This window comes from Marmota monax, unplaced genomic scaffold, assembly GCF_021218885.2.
Source record: "Marmota monax isolate L192 unplaced genomic scaffold, Marmota_monax_Labrador192_F-V1.1 WCK01_AAM20220418_F8-fsc00258, whole genome shotgun sequence".
In the NCBI taxonomy this organism is placed as follows: Eukaryota; Metazoa; Chordata; class Mammalia; order Rodentia; family Sciuridae; genus Marmota; species Marmota monax.
The window spans coordinates 413,215-437,535 of record NW_026692172.1 but is presented as its reverse complement, the minus strand read 5'-3'; the positions used below and the strand labels follow the sequence as shown (position 1 = coordinate 437,535).

The 24,321-nt window shown below is 36.6% G+C and overlaps 1 protein-coding gene across 2 annotated transcripts; it reads left to right on the top strand.

The window, feature by feature from the left end:
* The first annotated feature begins 15,134 nt into the window (after positions 1 to 15,134).
* On the top strand, positions 15,135 to 24,079 carry Taf9b (TATA-box binding protein associated factor 9b). Of its 2 annotated transcripts, XM_046421545.2 has the most exons (8): positions 15,145 to 15,377; positions 16,008 to 16,089; positions 16,576 to 16,712; positions 16,792 to 16,926; positions 17,748 to 17,823; positions 20,370 to 20,450; positions 21,121 to 21,231; positions 22,145 to 24,079. In XM_046421545.2, the coding sequence occupies exons 1-8, from the start codon at positions 15,327 to 15,329 to the stop codon at positions 22,306 to 22,308; spliced, it is 837 nt and encodes a 278-aa protein (XP_046277501.1). In that variant the 5' UTR covers positions 15,145 to 15,326; the 3' UTR covers positions 22,309 to 24,079. The 2 variants fall into 2 exon arrangements, with proteins under 2 accessions (XP_046277509.1, XP_046277501.1); XM_046421553.2 differs by lacking the exon at positions 21,121 to 21,231 and having other exon boundaries at positions 15,135 to 15,377.
* Positions 24,080 to 24,321: the final 242 nt, after the last annotated feature.

Genomic DNA, 24,321 nt, shown 5'->3' with positions numbered 1-24,321 from the left:
CAGTAATTCTCTCCCCTGAAAAGAAAGATTATGATGTACTGGAGTGTGGCTCAGTGGTAGAGCACTTGCCTAACATGTGCAAGGCCATGGATTTATGCCCCAGCAAAGAAAGGAAAGAAAAGAGGGGAAAAGGAAATAATTTGGAATAAGTCACAAGATAGAAGATGTTGAAGTGGCAAAGGACTATCTCTTGAAGTAGGTTTTCAGTATCTTTCCCCTGCAATGATCTGCTCCCATCCCTGCAATGCAGCACCTGTGTAATGAACATATTGTGAAGTGAACCATAAGTACACATACATGCATGTATACCCAACTATGTTCTGGGAATAAAGAACTTTTTTTTAGTACTGGGGATTGAGCCCAGGGATGTCTTACCACTGAGCTACATCCAGAATCTTTTTTTATTTTTGAGATAAGGTCTCTCTAAGTTGCTTAGGGCATCACTAAATTGCTGAGACTGACCTTGAACTCCTGTCTCAGACTCCTGAGTCTCTGTTATTACAGGCTTGTGCCACTGGCAGCAAGTTCTAATGTGTGGGGAAAGAATGAAATGTTTCTGTTTTCTGCATAGAGTCATTTTGTATTTTGTTTGCTGTTAAAATACATTTTGTTTAAAAAATCAAAATACAAAAATCAGTAGCTTTTCTATATGCTGATAATGAGCTCACTGAGAAAGAAATTAGGAAAGCAATCTCATTCTCAAGAGTCTCAAAAAATAAAATACCTACAAATAAACCTAATGAAGGATTTGAGAGAAATCTACAATGACAATTATGGAACAATGAAGAAATAAATTGAGGAAGACACTAGAAGATGGAAAGACCTCCCATGTTCTTGGATTGGAAAAATTAATATTTCTTAAATTTAAGACCATAATATCCAAAGCAATCTACAAATCCAGTGCAATCCCCATCAAAATACCAATAACATTCTTCACAGGATTAGAAAAAAATTTCAAAATTCATATGGAAGCACTAGATCACAAAAAGTCAAAGGAATCCTGAGCAAAAAGAGCAATGCTACAGGCATAATATGCCTGATTTCAAAACATACTCCAGAGCCATAAAAACAAAAAAATAGCATGGTATTGGCATAACAACAGACATATAGACAAAAGGAATAGAAAAGAGGACCAAGGTATAAACCCATAGATCTACAACCTTCAGATTCTCCATAAAGGTGCCAAAGATGGAGAAAAGACAGCCTCTTCAATAAATGGTGCTGGGAAAACTAGATATCAACCTATAGAAGACTGAAACTAGGTACCCATATTTCACCCCCAAAATCAACTTAAAATGGATGAAGGACCTTAAAGTAAGATCTGTAACTCTGAAATTACAAGAGCATAGGGAAAACACTGGAAGATATTGGCACAGGCAACAATTTACTGAAAAAGACTTTAGTAGCTCAGGAAACAAAAGCAAGAATTAACAAATTAAGATTACATATATTTTAAAATCTTATTAACAGCAAAGGAAACAATCAATAGAGTGAAGAGACCATCTATGGAATGAGAAAAAATCTTCACCAGCTATTCATCTGACAGAAGATTAATATCAAGAATATGTAAAGAACTCTAAAAAATTAACAACAAAAGAATGAGTAATCCAGTCAATAAATGGGCAAATGATTGGAACAGAAATTTTTCAAATAAAGTACAAATGCCCAATGTGTGTGTGTGTGTTTGTGTGTGTGTGTGTATGTATGTGTGTGTGTATATATATATATATATATATATATATATATATATATATATATATATATATATTGTTCAATATCTTTAGTCATAAGGGAAATACAAAGCAAATTTTCATTGAGATTTGATCTCAGTCAAAATGGCTACTAAAAACAAAACTAAAAATAACAAATGCTGGTAAGGTTGTAGGTTGGAATGTCAATTAGTACAGCCACTACAGAAAACAATATGGAGTTTCCTCAAAAGACTAAAAGTAGAACTCCCATATTTTCTAATGTAATATATATATATATATATATATATATATATATATATATATATATTGCAGTCAGTGTACAAAAGAGATAGGTGCACACTCATCTTTATGGAGGCACTATTTACAATAACCATGATATGGAATCAGCCTACCTGCCCATCAACAGATGAATGTATAAAGAAAATATGGTTTGTATATGTTATGGTTTGGATGTGAGGTATCCCCCAAAAGCTAACGTGTAAGATAATGCAAGAAGGTTTGGAGGAGAAATGATTGGGTTATAGCCTTAACCTACTCAGTGAATTAATCCCTGTTGTGATTAAGTAAATGATATATGGACACAGGTGGGGTGTAGCTGGAGGAAGTGGTTCACTGGGGGCGTGGCTATGGGGTATACATTTTGTATTTGGAGAGTGGAGTCTCTCTCTCTCTCTGCTTTCTGATCATCATGTGAGCTGTTTTCCTCTTCCACACTTCTGCCATGTTGTCCTGCCTCACCTTGAGCCTCAAGGAATAGAGCCTGCTGTCTATGGATTGAGACCTCTGAAACTGTGAGCACCTAAATAAACCTTTCCTCCTCTACAGTTATTCTGGTTAGGTCATTTTAGTCACAGTAGCAAAAAGTTTGACTAAAACAGTATGTAAGTATACACATATACATATGTATCATGCATATACATATGTGCACACACATATGTACCGACACACATGTATTGGAATTATTGGAATTATTATTTATCCATAAGGAAGAATGGAATCATGTCATGTGCAGTATAAATGGATAGAAGTGGAGGATAGCTTGTTAAGCAAAATAAGCCAGACACAGAAGGGTAAGTATTATATATTTTCTCTCATATGTGAAAACTAAAAACAAGATGACTTTGAAGGAGAAGAATTGTTAGGAAGGTGGAAATGGACTAGAAGGAAGAGACAGAAAGGGGAGAGAAGGAAATAATCAAGACACAATGTATGCATATATTGAAATGTCATGGTGAAACATTACTTTGTTCAATAGACATGCATTAATAATTGTAATAAAAAGACATGCCTAGATAACTTTAATACTACTACAGGGTAATATAAAATAAGTAAAAAAATAGTAGTACGACCAAAATGCTATACACGTTCAGAAAGTAGAGCCATTCATCTGGTTAGATTCATGCAAGAAGGGTTTATAAAGGGGTGATCAATAAGATTTCACTGCACTGGGCCAAGAAAGAAAAAAGGGAATATTTCTTCCTAGGGCAATCTTGGCAATGGAATGGTCAAAATGATTCTTTTACAAGAAGGTGTGCAGTAAATGTTTTTGCACTCATTAATTAACAATAGTGCAAAGTCAGAAAAGGACAAGGGACATTTGAAGACAACTGAATAACTAGAATGCAAATACATATGAAGGCAATAATAAAAGGAAAAAGTTATTAAAAATAGGCTGAAAGTATCAGCATTCTACATTCCCTTTAGATTCCTCAAGGCTTGTCCAGAACCTGATATACAGTATATATTCAATTTCTTGAGCAAATAAACTTCTGTAAATTTTAGGAATTGTCCTATATACTTGGAATTCAGACATTTCATAGGAGTTTCTTTAGGCATCTACTTTCTGGAATTTGAAAGTTTTCTACTTATCTATATCTTTTGGAGAGTCATTATCCTTCACTCAATTGCCAGATCTGAGTTATTTTTAAAACCTAGAGATTATTAAGGTGAAAACAAGTACTCTTGAGAAAAGACCCTATACACCATCATAAGCATGCACAATAAATCTTTCTCCCAACCCTCTCCAAAGATGCCTGAAGCCATTTATCAGGTGACTACACTGAAGAAAGAAAAATATCTTAATATTTGGGGATTGCTGGATATTAGCACTGAGGTTATGTTAATCCCAGACTAGCTGTCTACTGGTCAGAGCAGAAGCTTAATTGAAATTCAGTTGATAAATAGTTTCTGAACAACCCTACCTCACAATGAAGCTGATGGATATGTGGCTCCATCCCATGATTACTTCCTGAGTTCCTGAATGTATATTTGGAATAGACATATTCTATAACAAGTAGAATCTCTGACCTATTACAAAGTTGCCTACCAGCATCTTTTTTCATCTATTATAGTAGTTTCTCAGTGTGCCACGAACAAAGCAGCCATGTAACCATAAAACAGACAAGATCAGCTTCATCATACTGATCTGGGTACTTTAACAACTGAATGCCTGTTGCAGGTTAGGCTCCCAAAGAGAGACGTTAACAAGCAGTATACTTATTACGGAAAACTCTAGGGATCCATACCTGTGGAAGGAAGGACCTGAATCTTTTATAGAGGCAATGATACCAAAGTTAGCATATAAACAAGTCAAGCTGTCATGCTGTCCCAATAATGTCCTCAAGTGACTCCACAGGGATCTGTGTATTGTTGGAAAGGCCCTCAACATTGTCCCAAGTTGGGCAAGGGTATCAGCACCTTATAATCCCACTTTACTCACTGATTACATATTTCCCATGAAAGAAGGCAATCTTAGGCAAGATAATTTTCTTCAGCCAAGACAATCCCAAAGAGGGCTAATAGGTAAGGATCATTTTCCAACAGCATTTCCAAAAAGAACTAATTCTTTATTTCTGAAGAAGGAAATAACAGGGGCATGACAGTGTCTACCACAGTGTGCAATCTGACGACAGTCCCTAATATAGCACTATGTTCCAGGAGGACAAAATTGGAAAATTGGAAGCTAATTAATTATATTGGAAAAACTTCCATTTCATCATGGAGGGGGAAATTACTTATCCTCACTAAAATAGAAATTCATTCTGGATATGAATGTACTTCCTATAACAAAAGGAAGGAAATGGCCCACACCCTAGGGATTTATTGTTCTTGCTATTATACCATAATGTATAAGGAGCTGACATGAAAGATTGTGAAATAGCCTATTTAAGGCTCAGTTATAACATCAACAGAAAGAAGAACCTTTGCAAAGTTGCAAGGTATCCCACAGGATGCAGTATATTTGCTGAAAAGTTACTGAGTACATGCTATTCTTTGTTTAATATGCAGATTATATGATTGAGAAGCCAAGAATGAAAGAGGGAGAAACATTTTTCAATTTTTTTATCTAATGACTCACAATAAAATGTTTGATTTCGGGTAAGGGAGGGAGCATAGGAGTAGAAACACAGTGGAATATGATGGTCATCATTACCCTAAGTACATGTATGAAGACACGAAGAATGTGACTCTACTTTGTGTACAACCAAAGATTGGAAAAATTGTGCTCTATATGTGTAATATGAATTGTAATGCATCCTGTTGTGATATATAACAAATTAAAATTAAAACAACAACAAAAAATGTTTGATTTTTGTCACTTTAACTCTGGGATCTTCTGCCTCACAGGTCTTAGCTCCCAAGGGAGGAATGAGTCCATAGATGACACTACAAAGGTTAATTGAACTACAAATTGAGACTATCCCTTGGCATTTTTGAGTTATTTCTGCCAGTGAATAAACAAGAAAGGTGGAGAGGGATTACTGTGTTAACCAGATTAATTCTGATCATCAAAAAGAAAAAAAAAGATTGTTTAGCTATTTTGAATTGAATTGCTATAAACATTGATGTGGCCATGTCTCTGCAGTATGCTGATTTTAAGTCCTTTGGTATAAACTGAGGAATGGTATAACTAGATCAAATAGTGGTTCCATTCCAAGTTTTCTGAAGATTGCTGCCACATATAAAAGAAAAGAAAAAAGAATAAAGAACAAATTAAAAAATAAAATAAGAAGAGATGAGTATACCTGGAAACCAGATAATCTCCAAATATACTTCCATGCTCAGTAGTTTAAAAAGTGTAAGACTTATCAACCAAATACAGGTAGGCCCAATTCTGTGATCAGATTCTTAGGAATGAACCACTGATATATTCCACCAGAAAAGAACCCCATTCCAGTGAAAAACAAAAGGAAAATGGAATAGGAAATAAAGAAAAGAATCTGAAAAAACAAAGATAGCCTCATGCCAAATTACACAATCTAAAGCTTGTATAAACTAGCAATGTTTTCCTTCTTTATTATGTATACTTTTATGTATTAACTAATTTTATTTCTCTTTCCCTTTTCTCAATGGCTGTAAATTAATCATGTTAATGTTCTTAAGTTTTATGCATTAATGTTTAATAGATAAGAATTTTAACTGAACTGGAAGAGAAAGAATAGCATCCAGTGATGGAGGCAGTAAATGATGGACTTTGGGTATTTCCTATTGGGAGAAGATGAGTGCATTTTTGTTTGTACAAGAAATATCTGCATTATTGCTAGGCGCAGTGGCACTTGCCTGTAATCCCAGCAGCTCAGGAGGCTGAGACAGGAGGACTACGAGTTCATATCAGACTTAGCTGGTGCTAAGCAACTCAGTGAGACCCTGTCTCTAAATAAAATATAAAACAGAGCTGAGGATGTGGCTCAATGGTTGAGTGTCCCCGAGTTCAATCCCCAGTAACCCTCCCCCACACACACAAAAAAAAAAAAACAAAGAAAAAAGAAACACCCATGTTATGTTATGAGAGGAAATTCTCTAACAACTGTTGTTTGAAAGTTTAAGCACAGGTTGAAGGTTGTATCTTCATGTTACATAGTTAAAGAGATAACTATTGACTCTAATAATAGAGTCAATTATTAGTCAACATCTATCTATTCCTACCTGTTTCTGTGTATTTTGCCATACTAAAGAAAATCTAGAAATCTGTAATTTGCATTTTTCAGAGACTCTTGAATCCAGAAATCATTGAAAAACTAGCAAGATAATGAATTACTGAATCAAGATTCAGAGGAGGATGGAAGCCCAAGAAGGTAAAAACCAACATTTGAGGCTATGCTCTCTTGGAATATTTGTTGTTTCTTTCTGAGGTGGCTAAGAGGATAACAGAGTAAATGATGATTTTAAAGTCTAAAGGGAATAAACAGACAGAGACTCAAGTACAAAGTTCACCAAGGATGAAAGGGCAATAAGGAAATAGAGTCCCTTCCAGGGACACAACTCAGCTTTCAATCATTTCAATTCCCAAAACTGGATTAAAGTGATCTCAGGCATATGGCAGAAGAAATGTAAATCTTTTCTTCAGAAAAAAATCATATTTCTTTAATTTAACAATTTTTAAATATAATATCTAGAACAAGTAAAAACTTATCAAGCAACTCCCATGTTTATTGCCACATTATTCACAATAGCCAAGATATGGAAATAACCTAATGGTCTATCAACATAGGAATGAATAAAGATATTGTGAGATACACACATATTCACATACATATATACAATGGAATGTTATTCAGCCTTTTAAAAAGGAGATACTGCCATTTGTGGTAATATTAATGAAACTTACAGGGCATTATGCTAAATGAAATAAGCCAGGCACAAAAAGGAAAATACTGCATAATTTCACTTGTATATGGAATCTAAAACAAACAACAACAAAAAAACATAGATACATAGAAATAGAGATGTGTAGGTCAAAGGGGACAAACTTGCAATTACACAGGCTATATAAGTCTAGAGCTCTAATGTATAGTACGAGGGCTATAGTTAATAATATTGTACTGAATATTGAAAATTTGCTAAGGGAGTACATTTTAGGTGCTCTTAATACAAAAATGGTAACTATGAAGATGATGGATATGTTAACTTGCTTACTGTAATAATCATTTCACTATGTATATGTACATTAAAACATCATGTTGCACACCTTAAATTTATACAATAAAAAATAACCAGACTGACAAGACAATAAAGGCAAAAACCATCAGAAAAAAATGGACAATAATATATTCATAGGGAGTTAGCCACAAACTTTTAAACTCATTTCCATTATCAAAGAGATAAAAGAGAAGACTGAAAACTTTAGCTGAGAACTAGAAAGTGTAAAAAAATAACCAAATGGATATTCTAGGGTAAAATGTACAATAACTGAAATTGATAAAATAACAGATTTAACTATAGATAGATGAGTTAAAGGGAGAATTTATTAACCAGAAGTCAGAAGAAAATATTCAAAATTAAACATGGACAGAAAAAGAAAACATAAAACAGAGTATAAGAGAAAAAAAATAAAAATAAATAAAAATAAATAAATAAATAAATAAAATAAAAAGAAATAAAAAGAGTATAAGAGTCCATAATAAGAAGCTTAACATATGTTCATATGGAGGGACAGAGAAAAAAATTAGATTATTTAACAATATAATAACTGTTTTAGTTGGCTTTTTTGTCACTAAGAAAAGGTTTATTTGAAGTTCATGATGTCAGAGTTCTAAGTCCATAGATGGCCAATTCCATTGCTCTGGGTCCAAGATGCGGCAGTATACCATGGAGGAAGGACTCAGTGGAGGAAAATTGCTCAGCCTATAATGGGATCTGGAAACAGCATAGGAAGAGGCCACAGGGAAAGGTGCACCCTTCTGGGCATACCCGCAGTGACCCACCTCCACCAGCCATGTTCCACCTGACTCCCATTGCCACCCAGTCAGTCCATTCAAACTATTATGAACTGATGTTACAGCCCTCACTGTCCACTCATTCCACCTCTGAACATTCCTGCATTAAAAGGAGATTTTGGAAGACACCTCATATCCAAACCATAACACTAACTCTACAAACTAAATACAAAGGTCACAGACTAAAGAAAGTCTAAGAATCAAGAAAATCTAATCAGAATTAATAAAAACAAATCCATATGCAGGTGCATTATGGTAAGTGTGCTAAAAACCCTAAAAGCAGCCAGAACAAAAATTACTTGAAGGAGCAATAACTAGTTTTCAACAGAAACAGTGGAAGCCAGCCAAAGACAATAGAATTATATGTTTCAAGTACAAAAACAAGTCTGTTACCAAGTATGGATTATTCAATAAATAGTACTATGAAAATGTTTTATTCATAAGTAAAACTTACTTTCATGCAAAAAATATTAAGGTTTCAGTAGATTGCAGACCTAAAGTTGAAAACCAAAACTTTTAAGATTTGAAAACATGACATCTTTATTATTTCATGACAGGAAAGGATTTTTTAAACATGATACCAAAAGAATAAACATTATCCAGGTATGTTTTACTGGTGAACACCTGTAATTATAGCAACTCAGGAGGCTGAAGCAGGAGGATTGCAAGTGTGAGGCCAGCCTTGGCAACTAATCAAAACCCTGTTGCAAAATAAAAAAGACTGGGAATGTAGCCCAATGGTTCAACACCAATACCAAATAAGCTGCTAAAAAAAAAGATAATAATTTGACTATATTGAAACTTTAAAATTTAAATTTTGTTCAACCAGATCAGACATCTTTTCAATAAGATTGAAAAAGATAAGTTATATATTTAAAGAAAATAATTATAATCTGTATTAAATAGAGCTATATATGTGTGTGTGTGTGTGTGTGTATATATATATATATATATATATATAACTAGTTATATACTAACAGTGAATAGATATATATAAAAATAACTGCAAGTCATCTAAAATAAAAATCAAGTAGAAAAATGAGTAAGTATATTTTCCTATTGCCCTAAAATAAAACAAATTTATCCTCTGGTTCTGGAAGTCTATAGTCGAGAATCAGTGTTAGTGGGTTACAATTAAGATGAGTAATTTTTTTTTAGAGGCTTCTGGGAAGAAACCATTTCCATGTTGTTTCTAGATTCTAGGGGCCATGTTCATTCCTTGGCTCCTGACTCCTTCCCATGGATTACTCCAACTTCTTCCTTCCATCATCCATCTTCATATTACCTTCCCTTCTCTCTTGCTTTTTTTTTTTTTTTTTTTTTTTTTTTTTTGCAGTGCTGGGGATAGAACAGGATTCAGGGGCTTGTGCAAGCTAGGCAATCAATCACTCTACCACTAGGCCACATCCAAAGCCTCATTCTTTTTTTCTTATAGTCAAACCTTCCTCTGCTTCCCTATTATAAAGTCATCTGTGATTACATTTAGGGTCCATGTAGATAATATCAAATAATCTCTTTAACTTAAATCATATCTGCAAAGTTCCTTTGCTATATAAGGTTAACATTCACAGGCTCCCAGGAGTAGAACATGGACATTTTTTCTCATTGAACAAGCTAGGCTTATTATTCATTGTAGCAAGAGAGAATATGCACCATGGGGAACTACTGGACATCTCAGAGGGCATTAGAAGACCTAAAAAAGAAACTATTATTAGAATGTGAGGACAACTTGCTGGGCACATGCCTGTAATCCCATCGATTTGGGAGGCTGAGGCAGTAGGATTGCAAGTTTGAGAAAAGCCTCAGAAACTTAGCAAGACCCTAAGCAACTTGGCAAGACACCATCTCAAAATAAAACAATTATAAAATTATTGAGGATGTAGCTCAGTGCTAAACCACTCATGGGTTCAATCCCCAATACAAGGAAGGAAGGAAGGAAGGACAACTTTGATTGTGTATCATAATAAATCTCATCTACATGGAAGGCAGGTTTTCAAGGATAAAGCTGTAATTGGTAATATAGCAGTCACTCATAGTATCTGAGCAAGAGATGTGTTTGGTATTTTATAGGTCATAGTGACCTTGTTTTTGTCTGTGCTTAGACAAAGTTATAAAGAGGTCTTGGTATGTCTCAATTTTTCATACTACCAGAGTGACTTTGTCTGATATTGGTGTTCCTTGAGAGTCTGTAAAAGGGAATAGCATGACCTAACTTTGCACCATGCAAGCTACTAACAACACTGAGGACTAGCTGTGTTAGACCATTTCCTGAATGTCAGAGCATACGTTTTTGCCAGTTACCTCATTTGACCCAAGGCAGATGAAGTCAGGCCAGAAAACTTCAATCCATGTTAATCAGATTTTCACCATTGCCAAAATTTTGCTGATCAAAATGAGATGAATACCAATTAGGATACTTTGCCAAACTAACACAGGCCATTATCAGAAACAAAATGACTATTGGCCCATGTTATGGTATGGATTTTAAAACCCACCCCAAAGAGCATATGTGTTAGGGAATGTAACATTGTTGAGAGGTGAAAATGTTAGACTATGAGAGCTATAACTTCATCAGTGGATTAATCCATTTGGTGGATTAATAATTTGAATGGGCTGCTGCTTGTTTTAATTGTTTTATTTTGTTTTAATTATTTTATTTGGAGATGTTGTCTTGCCAAGTTGTTTAGGGCCTTGCTAAGTTGCTGAGGCATGGCTAGAGGAAGTAGGTCAGTGGAGGTATGCCCCTGTGGCCTATAGCTTGTTTCTAGCTCCTCAACTAGTTTTCTACATGCCAGATGACAAGAGCTGACTAGCTCTTCCTCTGCCTCACCCTTTGGGCCTAGAGCAATGGAATCAGCCAATAATGGACCGAGCCTCTGAAACAATGAGTCCCAAATTAAGCTTTTGTCCTCTAAGTTGTTCTTTTTTAAAAATATTTCTCTTTAGTTGTAGATGGACACAATGACTTTATTTTACTTATTTATTTTTATGTGGTGCTGAGGATCAAACCCAGTGCCCCTCACATTCTTATCAGGTATTTTGGTCACAGTGCTGAAAAGCTGGCTAACACAGTCCTTCTAACAAACATCAAAGCCAGAGGGCCTCAATTATAAACTCCAGGCATCTAAAGGGTATCCTAGAATCCAGGTGGGTCTCTCTTATAGAGTCAATTTTTTGTGTGTGTGTTTGTTTGTTTGTGGCTAGTTACACAGTGTTATACTTGTTCTGTGGTATTTATTTAGGTCAAACACAAATTTGTTTGACTATTCAAGAGGAAATCAAGGGCTATATGACTTGATGAATTGTACTAGTTTTTAAAATTGTTATTATTGTAGATAATGGATTTAGACTAGCTTGTTGGACTTCCAGAGAAGAAATAGTGTCATATATGACATCTGCTAAGGTCAGAGACAAACTTAGAACCACTTTTTAGTTGTATTATTCTCACGGTGGGAACTGCAGTTCATAACGTTCATATGAAAAGGAAATCAGTTATTTCTCCTGAAAGTTCTCCCAAATAACTTGTGCTTGCTCCATTTCAAAGGGGTTCTGGGTATCACTCTCAGAAAAAAAAAATGATTTACTGGATCAACAGTAGGTGTAAATTGTTGGGAGCTGCTCTGGAAATATACACCCTTAAGTCCTGAACAATTATTGTACCCCACAATAACTTGGGCTTTACCTCCACTTGGATAATGAGGTGTGGCTCCAGGCATAGGCATTACATGGTGGGATTGAGGTCACACTCACCATTCCTTTGTAATCCTACCCCTTGCCCCCCCCCTGTTTTTTTTTTTTTTTTTTGATAGAATGTTCTAAGAAACAGTATCCCCCAATAAAGCCAACTCCAGAACATGTGCTCCCTCTCTCTCCTTAGCCTCTCACCCCCTTGTGGGAGCCTGAGGTTGGGAGCCAGGGAAGCCATCCTGAAGCTCATAGAAAAAGGTATTCCATGTCTGCGTGGTCTTTTGGTGTCACCCCAAATTCACAGGAATGACTTTGGTTAAGTTGCCCATGCTGGATGGGGGCAGCATTAACTATCTGAAAATGTCAAACAAATATTTCAAGTACACAGGATAAGCTACTGTTCAGCAGACAAGCATAAGCTTGATGTCCCTATAAGAAGTTGTATCCTGGTAAAGTGCCAATTGTACTAGGACTATAAGTACCATTCAGTGCAATAGAAATAAGCTAATTTTGTGTCCCAGTACTGGATGCTTATATATTTTTTAAAATTTTTAGTTGTAGATGGACATGATAATTTTATTTTATTTATTTATTTTTTATGTGATGCCGAGGATCGAACTAAGTGCCTCACATATGCTAGGCAAGCACTCTAGCACTGAGCCACAATTCCAGCTCTGGATGCTTATAAGTTTATGTTGTCTTAACATCCACTTTAAATGCATGTTTAGTTTTCTCATGTCAGAGGTAGGGCTCAATTGCACTCGCAGATTACAGTTTCCAGTTCTACGCTATATTTCAATGGTTCAAGTCAAAGGACAGATATAAAAACTTAAAAGCATCTCTAAGACTGGGTTCCTCACTATCTTAGTCATTCAGGTGTGAACTTACAATTATCCACACCTTTACCCTTTACCCATATCTTTACAGTGCTACTTCCCCTGCTCTCTTCTCTCTCCAGGCCTGTGCTCCCTGACCACGGTGAAACCATCCTATAGGTACCACTCACACAGATGGGACCCCTGCAAAAATCCCTTTTCCTTCCACATATCATTTAATTAGTCTTAAAATTAATCAGCAATAATTGGAACTGTTAAGGAATCCTGTTATGTTTAGATAGCAGTATTTACTTAATAGAAAAGTAAATAATACAAAATCTGATGCTGAAAAATTACTTTCAAATAAGAACATGAGTGCAATGACTTTTTATTATATTATGGGGTTTCCCACCTTGTATAGCTGTATTCCTGTTTGGCTGTCTAAATGTTGGTGACCCTAAGAGTTTAGTACAATTCAGTCAGTTGAAGAGGATATAAACTATTTGTAAATCATACAGACAAAAAACATAAACAGTGATGCCTTCTGAGAAAGCCAAATGGGTGGATGAAACAGGTGAGGGAGGATTTTTTTCCCTTTATTTTTAATTTTGTACCTTGTATATATAGTACCTATTTAAAAGGATTTTTTTTTTTTACAAAGGTCTGGCATGGTTAGAAGGCAGTAAAGTGCTCCCACTGGAAACAATGTATTGAGACACGTGGTTCTTGGGGGACCTGCTCAAAGTTCAAGATGGCTACCTGGTGGGCGGGTGAGTCGGACGAGTCTGATGAGGTAAATTGCTCCCCAAACCTGAAGGGCCCACTAAACCCAGGAAATCAGAGGGGTAGAGGAAGACAGAAAGAGAGATGCTATTGAGTGGGGGGGGGGGGGTTAAGGAAAACAATATTTTTTATTTATAAATAAGAGATCGCTCCGGTTGTATGAGGAATGTGGGGGGGGGACCCCTATTTTAGGGTCCTCTTTTTGTAATCTTAGTAAGGCGGTTGTTTCAGACTTGTTAGCATGATATATCTGGAGGGAGATGCAGAGAAACAGATGTGTAACTTTGGGAGGTCGCCACAACATGACTTACTGCTACATTACATGTGGCTTGTGAGGGAAAGCAGCAACATGGCTACCTGCTCCTTTTCCGGTCTGAGCGGTCATGGTGCCTTATCCTGAAATGGAGGATGCTAGGGCATTGGTGGATACAGGAGTAAAATGGAGTTCTCTGAGCTATTCTAAGTCAGAAATGGTTAGCTGATGTTTGTCCTTTTAAAATAACTAGGGCTGGATGACTGGTTCTCAACAAATTCGCAAGGGTTCTTCTAAGAATTGGGGGTGTGGAGGAGGTGGGCAATCGGGAAGGCAAGGAAGGTCCCTGTGTGGGCTTCCTTGGGGACAGAGCTACTCTGACCAAGAGATAAGTTTCTAGGGGCTTCAGTGAGATAAGTAAAGATTTTTTTAGCTCTCACAAGCCTGTAATTCTAGCCACTCCAGAGGCTGAGGCAGGAGGATCCAAAGTTCAAGGTAAGCCTGAGCAACTTAGCAAGACCTTGATTCAAAATTAAAAAAAAAAAAAAAAATTAAAATGGCTGGGGATGGAGCCCAATAGTAAAGCACCCTTGGGTTACATCCCCAGTACCTTAAAAAAAGGTTTTAGCTTTCCATCAATGTGAAGTATGCAGAAGACAGGGCTTGGAGAGCAACAAGAAATGACCAAAGTCCCACTGACCAAAGTCCTGGGTGTGGAGAACAGGTTATTGGATAGGGCTGCCAGACTTAGCAAACGAAAGGCCAGGGCACCAAATTAAATTGGTATGTCAGATCAACAGTAAATAATTATCTACTGTAAGTATGGCCCATGCAATATTTGGGGCATACTTATGCTAAAGTATATCCCAAGTGTATTGGTTGTCGAATGTAACTGAGTGTTCTGCTTGACTGGGCATTCCTAACAGTGAGGCAGGTGAAGGCAGGGCCTCTGCAGTAATTTTGGGATCTGGAAGGAGCCAGGCTGGTAGTGCAGGGTGTGAGGGAGGACCTCAGAGGACAACGCACTCGGTGTGCTTTGCCAGTGGATAACGTTGGAAGGTTCTAGGCTCTTCTGTATTATTTAGCTCCCGGTAGGGAAGGGCTACCAGGGAAAGGCTTACCCTCCTCTTCCAAACCTCCGAGGCGGCCCCCACTCTTTGGGGCGCCGGCGCGCTGCGCGGATAGCTTCTGGGAGAGCCAGGTTTCCCACGGACCGCACAGACCAGGAGTAGCAGCTGTGAAACAGCCGCAGGCCCGCCAGCCTGCGCGGTAACCCCGCCTTCCGCCCCTACAGAGGTGGAGCCTGAGCGCGGAGTCCTCGAGCTGCCCTCTCTCCCCGGATGACTAGAGCCTGGATAACATGGAGTCGGGCAAGATGGCGCCTCCCAAGAACGCTCCTAGAGATGCTTTGGTAAGTGCGAAGGATGAGAGGCGAGGCGTGAAGCCTGGCGAGGCCCGTCAACTGTGAGGCAGACCCAGACTGAGGGCTAGGGGGTGGGCTCGCGCGCCTGCTTCAGCCCAGCTAAGGCAACCAGGTGGAGGGGGCGATGGGGGTTGCCTTGGCCCCAGGGGCGCTCTCCTAAAGCTCCCGCGTAGCCCCTCCAAAGGGTCGTGGTTCAACCAAGTGCGCGGCCGGGCCGCCACGCTTTGTCTCCGGGGCCTCGGGCCGCCGCCGTCACCACCTCGCCTCTTCCCGTCGTCCCATCTATGAGCCCTTACTCTCAGCGTCCAGCGTTCTGATGCTAGCTTCCCCCACCGCTCCATCTGAAAATGACAACCAGCTGGAGCCACCCAACCTCTGCTGGAAAAGCCAACCCCGACCTTTTTCTTTTGTCAGCCCTGCCAAAAACAAAAAAAGTTTTCAGCTAGAGCATATAACTGATCTGGTGTGATCACTGACACTTGGGAAGACAAGGAGAAGCAGGAATTTGGAGCCCAGAGAATGGGAACATTGTCTCATAAATACAAACAACTACCTTCAGTTCAGCCTTGATTTCCAATACCTAGATTTTGCATCTGGCATTTTTATTTGAATCCACAGGTGATGGCACAGATCTTGAAGGATATGGGAATCACAGAGTATGAACCAAGAGTTATAAATCAAATGCTGGAATTTGCTTTCCGTAAGTTAAAACCAAAAACTTGCCAAATATGTGAATTTGAAAAATAAATCACTTTATTATAAGAATATTTTCAACCAACTTATATTGAGTTATTAATATAAAAATAACTAAAATGCTGGGTGTGTTGGCACACGACTGTAATCCCAGATACTTGTCAGGCTGAAGCAGGAGTATCCCAGCCTCAGCAACTTAGCCAGACCCTGTCTCAAAATAAAAAGGGATGGGAATGTACCTCAGTGATAGCGCCATTTGTGAAGCCCTGGGTTCACTCAATACTGCAAATAAATAAATAAATCATTAAAAAGGAGCTCAAGCTAGGGGTAGTAGTATTTACATTGTAATATCTGTTTAAAAACTTATCCTATGTATAGAACAATTAGCCATTAAAATCTAAATTCATAAACTTTCCAGAAATTAGTGGGAACTAAGACAAGTTGCCATTAAGCTGTCTTCATGTACTTAAGAAAAAAAATTTTGTTCTTAAAGGATATGTGACTACAATTCTGGATGATGCAAAAATTTATTCAAGCCATGCTAAGAAACCTAATGTTGATGCAGATGATGTGAGACTGGCAATCCAGTGTCGTGCAGACCAATCATTTACCTCTCCTCCCCCGAGAGATGTGAGCAAATGTTTATTTCAAGTTATTTTTACTTAGAAGGTTTTAAATTGTAGTTCTAATGAAGATTTTTTTTCTTTAGTTTTTGCTGGATATTGCAAGACAGAAAAATCAAACACCTTTGCCACTGATTAAGCCATATTCAGGACCTAGGTTGCCACCTGATAGATACTGCTTAACAGCTCCAAACTACAGACTGAAGTCCTTAATTAAAAAGGTAAGAACTTTTAGTCAACTTTGCTTTTTAACAAGGTGGGATACAGGGGGGTGGGGATGTTGCTCAGTGGCAGAGCACTTGTCTAGCAGGAGTGAGCCCCTGGAAAGTGGAATATGATAGGAGAATTTGTAAAAACCGAATTCGTATAGGTAACACAGCTAATTAAAGGTTAAGATAATTTACTATTATCTTAAAACACTTTTAGAGCTAGAAGGAACTTTAGTGTTCATCTAATCCAGTAGACATTTTTTTACATCAGGAAACTGTGCCTAGACTTATTTATGGAATCAGTTTCAAATCTAGGAATGATTACCAGGTCTCATAACTATTCATCTTTACACTATACCATAGTTTTTTAGTGAGGTCTAATAACAGAGTAAATGTTGTACCATCATAAATTAGGCCTGCTTTCTGAAATATGACCTAAGGCTGTCCCACCACTGAAATTAGTTCTCTTCACATTTGGCTGCCTTTGTTTCTGAAATTTTGCTATAAGAGAATTTTATTTCTTTTGGGGTTAAGACATTGACTAGTGAAGATTAAAAATCACAAGGAAGTTAGCTGTTATCCCTATTCAGATAAGCACTACAGAGAATTAAGAGTCATAATTATGTTTACATAGATATGTACATGTATATACATTTGTGAAAACTCGAGATTAAATATTGGATTTTAGAACACTAATAGAAGAAAAATAAGACATTCTTGTCATGGATTATCCACTAATAATTCACATTAATAATTGTAGTTTCACTCTTGGTTAAGTCTCCATATCAAATCTTAACAACATTGAAACTAACTTGTGTTTAAATCCCCTCTAGGGGTCAAACCAAGGAAGACTAGTTCCACGGTTAAGTGTTGGTACTGTTAGTAGCAGACCTACTACTCCTACTATAGGTGAGTAAAAGGGGTAAATGGCTTTTCTGGCTTGTAAAGAAGTGCCTTAGCACTTGGTTTTGAACTGTAATCCAAGTAAAAATGTGACTCAAAATTTCCATGTGTATGTTGCCATTCATAATTGTACTCATCTTCTGACAAACCTATAAACATACTTTACTTCATTTTAAAATGAGAAAGCCACTAGGTTTCTCTGATCCCATAAGAGTATAAAATCCCATGAGTATAAAATCGGACATTGCTCAACACTGTTGTTGGTATAAACTATGATACCAGAAACAGGAGTTTACTCTTATGCTGTGGTATTTCCATTTCCTATACAAATACAAATGTACTGATTATCCTTTATTGGTTGTCCTATAGTGGTCAGTGAGAGCTCCATCAATCCGTGTGCCCTATATTCTTTTTGGTAGATCTCCATCATACTTTGAACATTTCTTTCTTTCTAACACAAGATGTTCAAAGCCCATCTTATAGTTTGTTGTCAGATCTAGAATCAACTACTTTTCCAAAGAGACTTGGTTCTTTTTAGTGAAGAATGGTATTTGGAAACCATTATTTAATTTTTTAATGTCATCATTATTTAGATGAGGAAAACAAATAACATAATTAGGTCCCCATATGTTTTTGCTGGGTTTCTTAAATAACCTAATTATTTAAGTATTTTCAGAAAAATCCCCTTTCCCAATTTCATGGTTCTCATTCCTTATAATTTGTGTCCTATAGTTATCATATAATTCTAGTGTAAGCAATTTGATTTTTGAGGTATGAACCATCTCTTATTCTCAAGATATAAATTCACATTTCAGCATTTTAAAACCAGTCTGGTATAGAATCAGGTGTACACTCCTGAATACCTACATATGACCTTTGTGGTAGAAATCTGCATAACTTTTTGATCATATACTTCTTATCTATGGATACACATGTGTTTATTTTTAATTGTTTTGATGGGGAGTCCTCTAACTCCTGGGCTCATGGCATCCCCCTGATTCTGCCTCCTAAGTAGCTGGTACTACAAGAGCATGCTACTTCACTTGACAATACTAATATTTTTATCTTGATACCAGGGATCGAACCCAGAGGCTCTTAAACACTGAGCCACACCCCCAGCCCTTTTTTATTTTGAGACATTGTTTTGCTGAGTTGCATAGGACCTCACTAACTTGCTGAGGCTGAATTTCAACTTGCAAGGTAACCAACTTCAGGTCTCAATTGTAGTCTTGATTCCTAGTCATTTCTTGTACTGCTTTATTTTTTTTTTCCAGATCTATAGTGAGGGTGTTACTCAAACTGTTATTAAAGATGCATGTTTTAATCTTAAAAATTATTTGCATAAACATTAAGGCTTATACATCTAATCTATTAAGTTCTAAAGCCTAAATTTCAATTCATTAAGATAATCACCAGGAAAACATCAACCAACTATAAATTTTTTCTTGACAAAATATACTACTTCATTAAGCTTCACCAAATTCTCTGGACTACTTAATATGAGAAAACTTGCCTAAAAATGGAGCTATATCAGGAAGATCTCACATTCTGTTTGGGAAAGAAATCACTGGAACCCAGATTTCTGGATACCTTTGGGCTTTCTTCTCCTATTTAGACATTCTTCCTCTTTGTCCCTAGAGATGATGCTAGTTATACTGTCTTAAGCAGCTCTCACCCTGGGTAGACCGCTGGTCCCAGAGGGATATATGGGAAGCCTGCATCACTAAAGGAGAACATTAGAAACAGACACACTTCCACAGATTTATTTCTTGAGAGGGCATTGTCAACATAGATATTAAATCTTGTGAGGCTGGAGTTGGAGCTCAGTGGTAGAGCACTTGCCTCACAAGTGTGAGGCACTGGGTTCCATACCAGCACCACATAAAAACAAAGTCACTGAATTCATACACAACTAAAAAAATAATTAAAATATTAAATATTGCAAAACCATTCATTAAGCAAACATTTGTTGAACACCTGTTAGGAAAAAGGCACAAGAGCCACATGCTCACCAGGATAAAAAATGTTAGCCAAGACTTCTATGCTAGTGAATGAAATAAGATACTAATATGACTCCTATGACACATTAGGGAAATTACAGAGGCAAGAGGTAAAACTTCTTGCCCAGCTGGGGACCCAAGGTATGTATTTAATCAGCTTCTTTTTATTAAGTGCATGTTGATTTACCTTCATGGGCTAGTAGACATCTAATTCTCAGCAAGTGAGATATTAAAAATGACACCTAGGACTGGGGTTGTGGCTCAGTGGTAGAGTAAGGCACTAGGTTAGATTCACAGCACCACATATAAATAAATAAAATAAAGGTCTATCAACAATATACATATAAAAATAAATAAATGAAATGACACCTAAAGTAATTTATACAGAAAATTTGAGTCTTCATTCTGGTAAACTCTACTTCATGGCTTCATGTAGCTAAAATTTAGTATTTACTGTATACTAGATGCTGTTTGCAAAGTTTTACATGGATTATCTTACTTAATTCTCATAAGAATTTTATGAATTTAAATACAGTTCTCTTCATTTTACAGATGAGAAAACAGAGGTGCAGAAGAACTTGCCCAAGGAAAACCAGCTTGTAGGTGATAGAGCCTGGATTCAATCTCAAGCAGGTAGGCTCCATAACCTGAGTTTTTCTTTTCTTTTTGGGGATGGGGTAGAGTACTGAGGACTTAACCCAGGGGTACTTTTACCACTGAGCCACATCCCCAGTCCTATTTATTTATTTATTTAGAGACAGGATCTAAGTTGCTGAAGCTGGCCTCAAACTTGGCAATTCTCCTACCTCAGCCTCCTATGCTGCTGGGATTATAGGCTTGTGCCAGCACGCCCAGCTCCAGAGCTCCACATTCTTTACTACTATACTATTCTGAATTTGGAGTTGTGAGCTATACCCCAAGTCCAATTTTATAGCATCTGTACAAGTTTGTAAGCTTTTTAAAAATTACTTTGCTTTTATCCCAGCAACTTGGGAGACTGGGACAGGAGTATCACAAAGTTCAAGGCCAGTCTGGGCAACTTATGGAGACTCTTTGTCAAAATTAAAAAAATAAATAAATAAAGGGCTGGGGTTGTTGTAGCTCAGTGTTCAAGCATCCGTGGGTCCAATTCCCAGAACCACAATATTTTCAAATAAAAATCACTTTGCTCTTGTTTCTAATGATACCTTCTCACTTTACCCTAGTTCTCTGTGCTTTGAAGGTAGTCTAAGTTAAGGAGTATAGAATATTTGTCTGAAAAATAACTCATCTAACTAACAAGATCTGTTGATTGTAACTACAGCAACCCCACAAACAGTGTCTGTCCCAAATAAAGTTGCAACTCCAGTGTCAGTGACAAGCCAAAGATTTACGGTGCAGATTCCACCTTCTCAGTCCACTCCTGTCAAACCAGGTAACACGATTGGGTGGGGGTCAGAATTCATGAATAATTGCAATTATAGAACAGTTTGTGTTCCTGTGGCAAGAAATAAACTGATATAATATCAACAGGAAGTTGGCAGTAATGCTGTAAATCAGCATTCTTCAGAGATGGTGTATGAATCCTCTAAAATTGTGTTAAGTTTTCCCTGTGTATACATTTTCAGGGGGAGGGGAGAGTATTCCACATGCTTATCAGAATCTCAAAAGAATACAATGAAGTAAAAACCGTCAGCATCCACAAATCTAAGGCATCCTCAGGGACAAGCATTTATAGTAAAAGCTCAAAATGATAAAACTTAGTAATGAGTATGTGTGTGATCCAGAATGCAAATATAAATTCAAATGAAAATTGTTTTACTCGCTTCATAAAATATAGATTGTTTGGAATAATATAATTCTGATATAGCATAGTTTACTAATATGTATGTTGAGATTTCACATCCTTTGAACCCTAACTACATACAATAAACAACTTATATAAATATTGGCCTGTAAGAGAAGCATGTTTCCTTGCCTTAAACATAGGCCTGTACTATTTTTCATGACCAATTCAATGTACTAATTGAAATTTAATGTAGTAAAAATAAAACATTTTTAACTTTGCATTAGATACATTTTAGATTTAATCTTTATGTATACACAGATCAAAACCTCACATTGTACCCTTATCACATACTATTTGCCAATGAAAAATAAAATATTTTAAAAATTTAATTCAACTCAAAATGCAGTGTAAATTACCTGTTTCTTCTGTGATGTAGTTGCACTCCATGCTACTGAAATTTCTATTAGAATTACATTCAGCTTTGTTGTGTACTTTTGACTGTATATTTTGGATTCTGGGTAATTCATGGTTTGTGGGGGGCTTTCTTCTTTGTTTACAGTTCCTGCAACAACTGCAGTTCAAAATGTTCTGATTAATCCTTCAATGATTGGGCCCAAAAATATTCTTATTACCACCAACATGGTTTCATCACAGAACACAGGCAATGAATCAAACCCAATGAAGAGGAAACATGAAGATGATGATGACAATGATACTATGTAAAGGGTAGAGTCTAGTCTACATCCATTTAAGAAGTGTGTAGTTGGTTTTCAGCTGATATACTGTACTAGAACATTGTAGATCTTAACATTTTTTTTCTTAGAAAACTTAAATGTAGCTGCAGTATTTTTCACATTAATTCAAACTGTTAGATTTCTTTAAGAGTACAAATGTTTTTCAATTAGGCTTAAAGTACAAAAGTACTTGTTTCTTTAGTTCCATTAATGTTTAGTCCTACCACAGCAATTCTATTTTTGGAAGCAGTTTTCTGCCATGTATTATTGACAGCAGCACTTACATTTAAGTTTCTACAGCCTGGTCAGTGGACTAATCTATTAATTTCTAACTTGCATTTAAAGTTCTACTTTGTTTTGTAAGATAAAATAGTCACTTTAATTGTCACTAACTTTTTTGACCAAGTCTATTTAGAAAACATTTTTTGGAAGGATGAATGTATTTAAGGTTTTTCTTGGTTTTCCCTAACTTCCCATCCCAACTCCCTCTCTAGATCCCCCACAGGTTTAGGTTCATCCCTATTACTCTTAAATGTAAAAGGTCATAACTGGAATTTTCAAAATATCATTCCTGATAATACAGGTCATTTTCATGTTTTTAAACATGCTCGATATTCTATGGTTCACTTGAACCTGCAGTTTTGCAGTTGCTCTTTTCACTCCATACTAGAAAAACTAGGTTTTATCCCTTGCCTTTCGTATCTTTGGAGCTTTAGTCTGCTTGAAAGGTAGTTTGGGGGTCATTTACATTCAGTCATATTCCAAGTTGATAACTCTACCATATTTCACATTTTAAAATTTAAAAGAGATGATATAGCTTAAAATCTGCCTTGAAGTAATTTACACTGGACCTAGATGAACCACTGAAGAGCAAGTGTTTTATTCGTACCACATACGTATATGTTTTGGTCACTACTGCTCGAGTCCTCCTATTGGTATAATTCAGATCATTTTTATAGCTTGTTGCTAAGGATTTCACACATGAGATGGGATCAAACTTGAAAGTAGAATATAATGGTTCTCCTCCTTTTCTGTTAAGGCCAAGGAAAACAAATTAGTGTCATGTGACTTGCATTTAGATGCACTGTATACAGGTTTCCCAGTAATATTGCTAAACACTTCCCCGTATTTTCCATTTATATACATAAAAGTCTTACTGGGAAAGATCACAAAGCTTTTGAGAATAAAAACAGGCATGTTTGGTTTCAGTTTGACATGTATGACATGGAAATATTTAGGCAGAATTTTCTGAAATAAATCTTCATATGATAATCTAAGCAGTTGTAGCCAAGGATCCTCAAAACTTAATCGTAAGTTTCATCTTAGGATGGTGCTTGATACATCTAAGAAATAGTCCAGAAACGGAAGAAATGTCTTATCAGTTTGAATGTTTAGGCATATTAGAGAAAGGTGATATAAAAACTTACAAAAATGGATCTGATCAACATCATAGGAGAGAAATTTTCATTATATAGCATGGATATCATTACTTGAATGTTCTCAGGGAGGCAGCATATCAGAAGGCCTAAGTTCTAGTCCTGGCTCCATCATTTACCAACTGTGTGACCTTACTTCACCTCTGAGCCTTGTTCTCATTAGTAATAGAAAATAACACCTACCCTGCCTACCTCACAGGGATGTTGTGAGGGTTTAATTGGTGTATGTGAAAGTTCTTTCAAAATTGTAAAATGTTATATATCTATAAGGAATTATTATTAATGTATTTGTCCCGAGGTTATCAATAAAAATTTAAGCTTAAAGCAATCTTCCATTTCTGACTGAAGGCATTCAAAGAAAACGAGTAAGGATAATTTTGAGGGTCAAAAACTAACGTTCATTTAATGGATGAATTATTATATTCAGGAAATTGCTAGCTTTTGACTTTTCATAATAAAGCAAAATGAAAATGAATGTTAAGAATATAGGTTTAAAACTCACCTGGCACAGGGGCACACATCTATAATCCCATTGACTTGGGAAGCTGAGGCTGGAGGATCGCAAG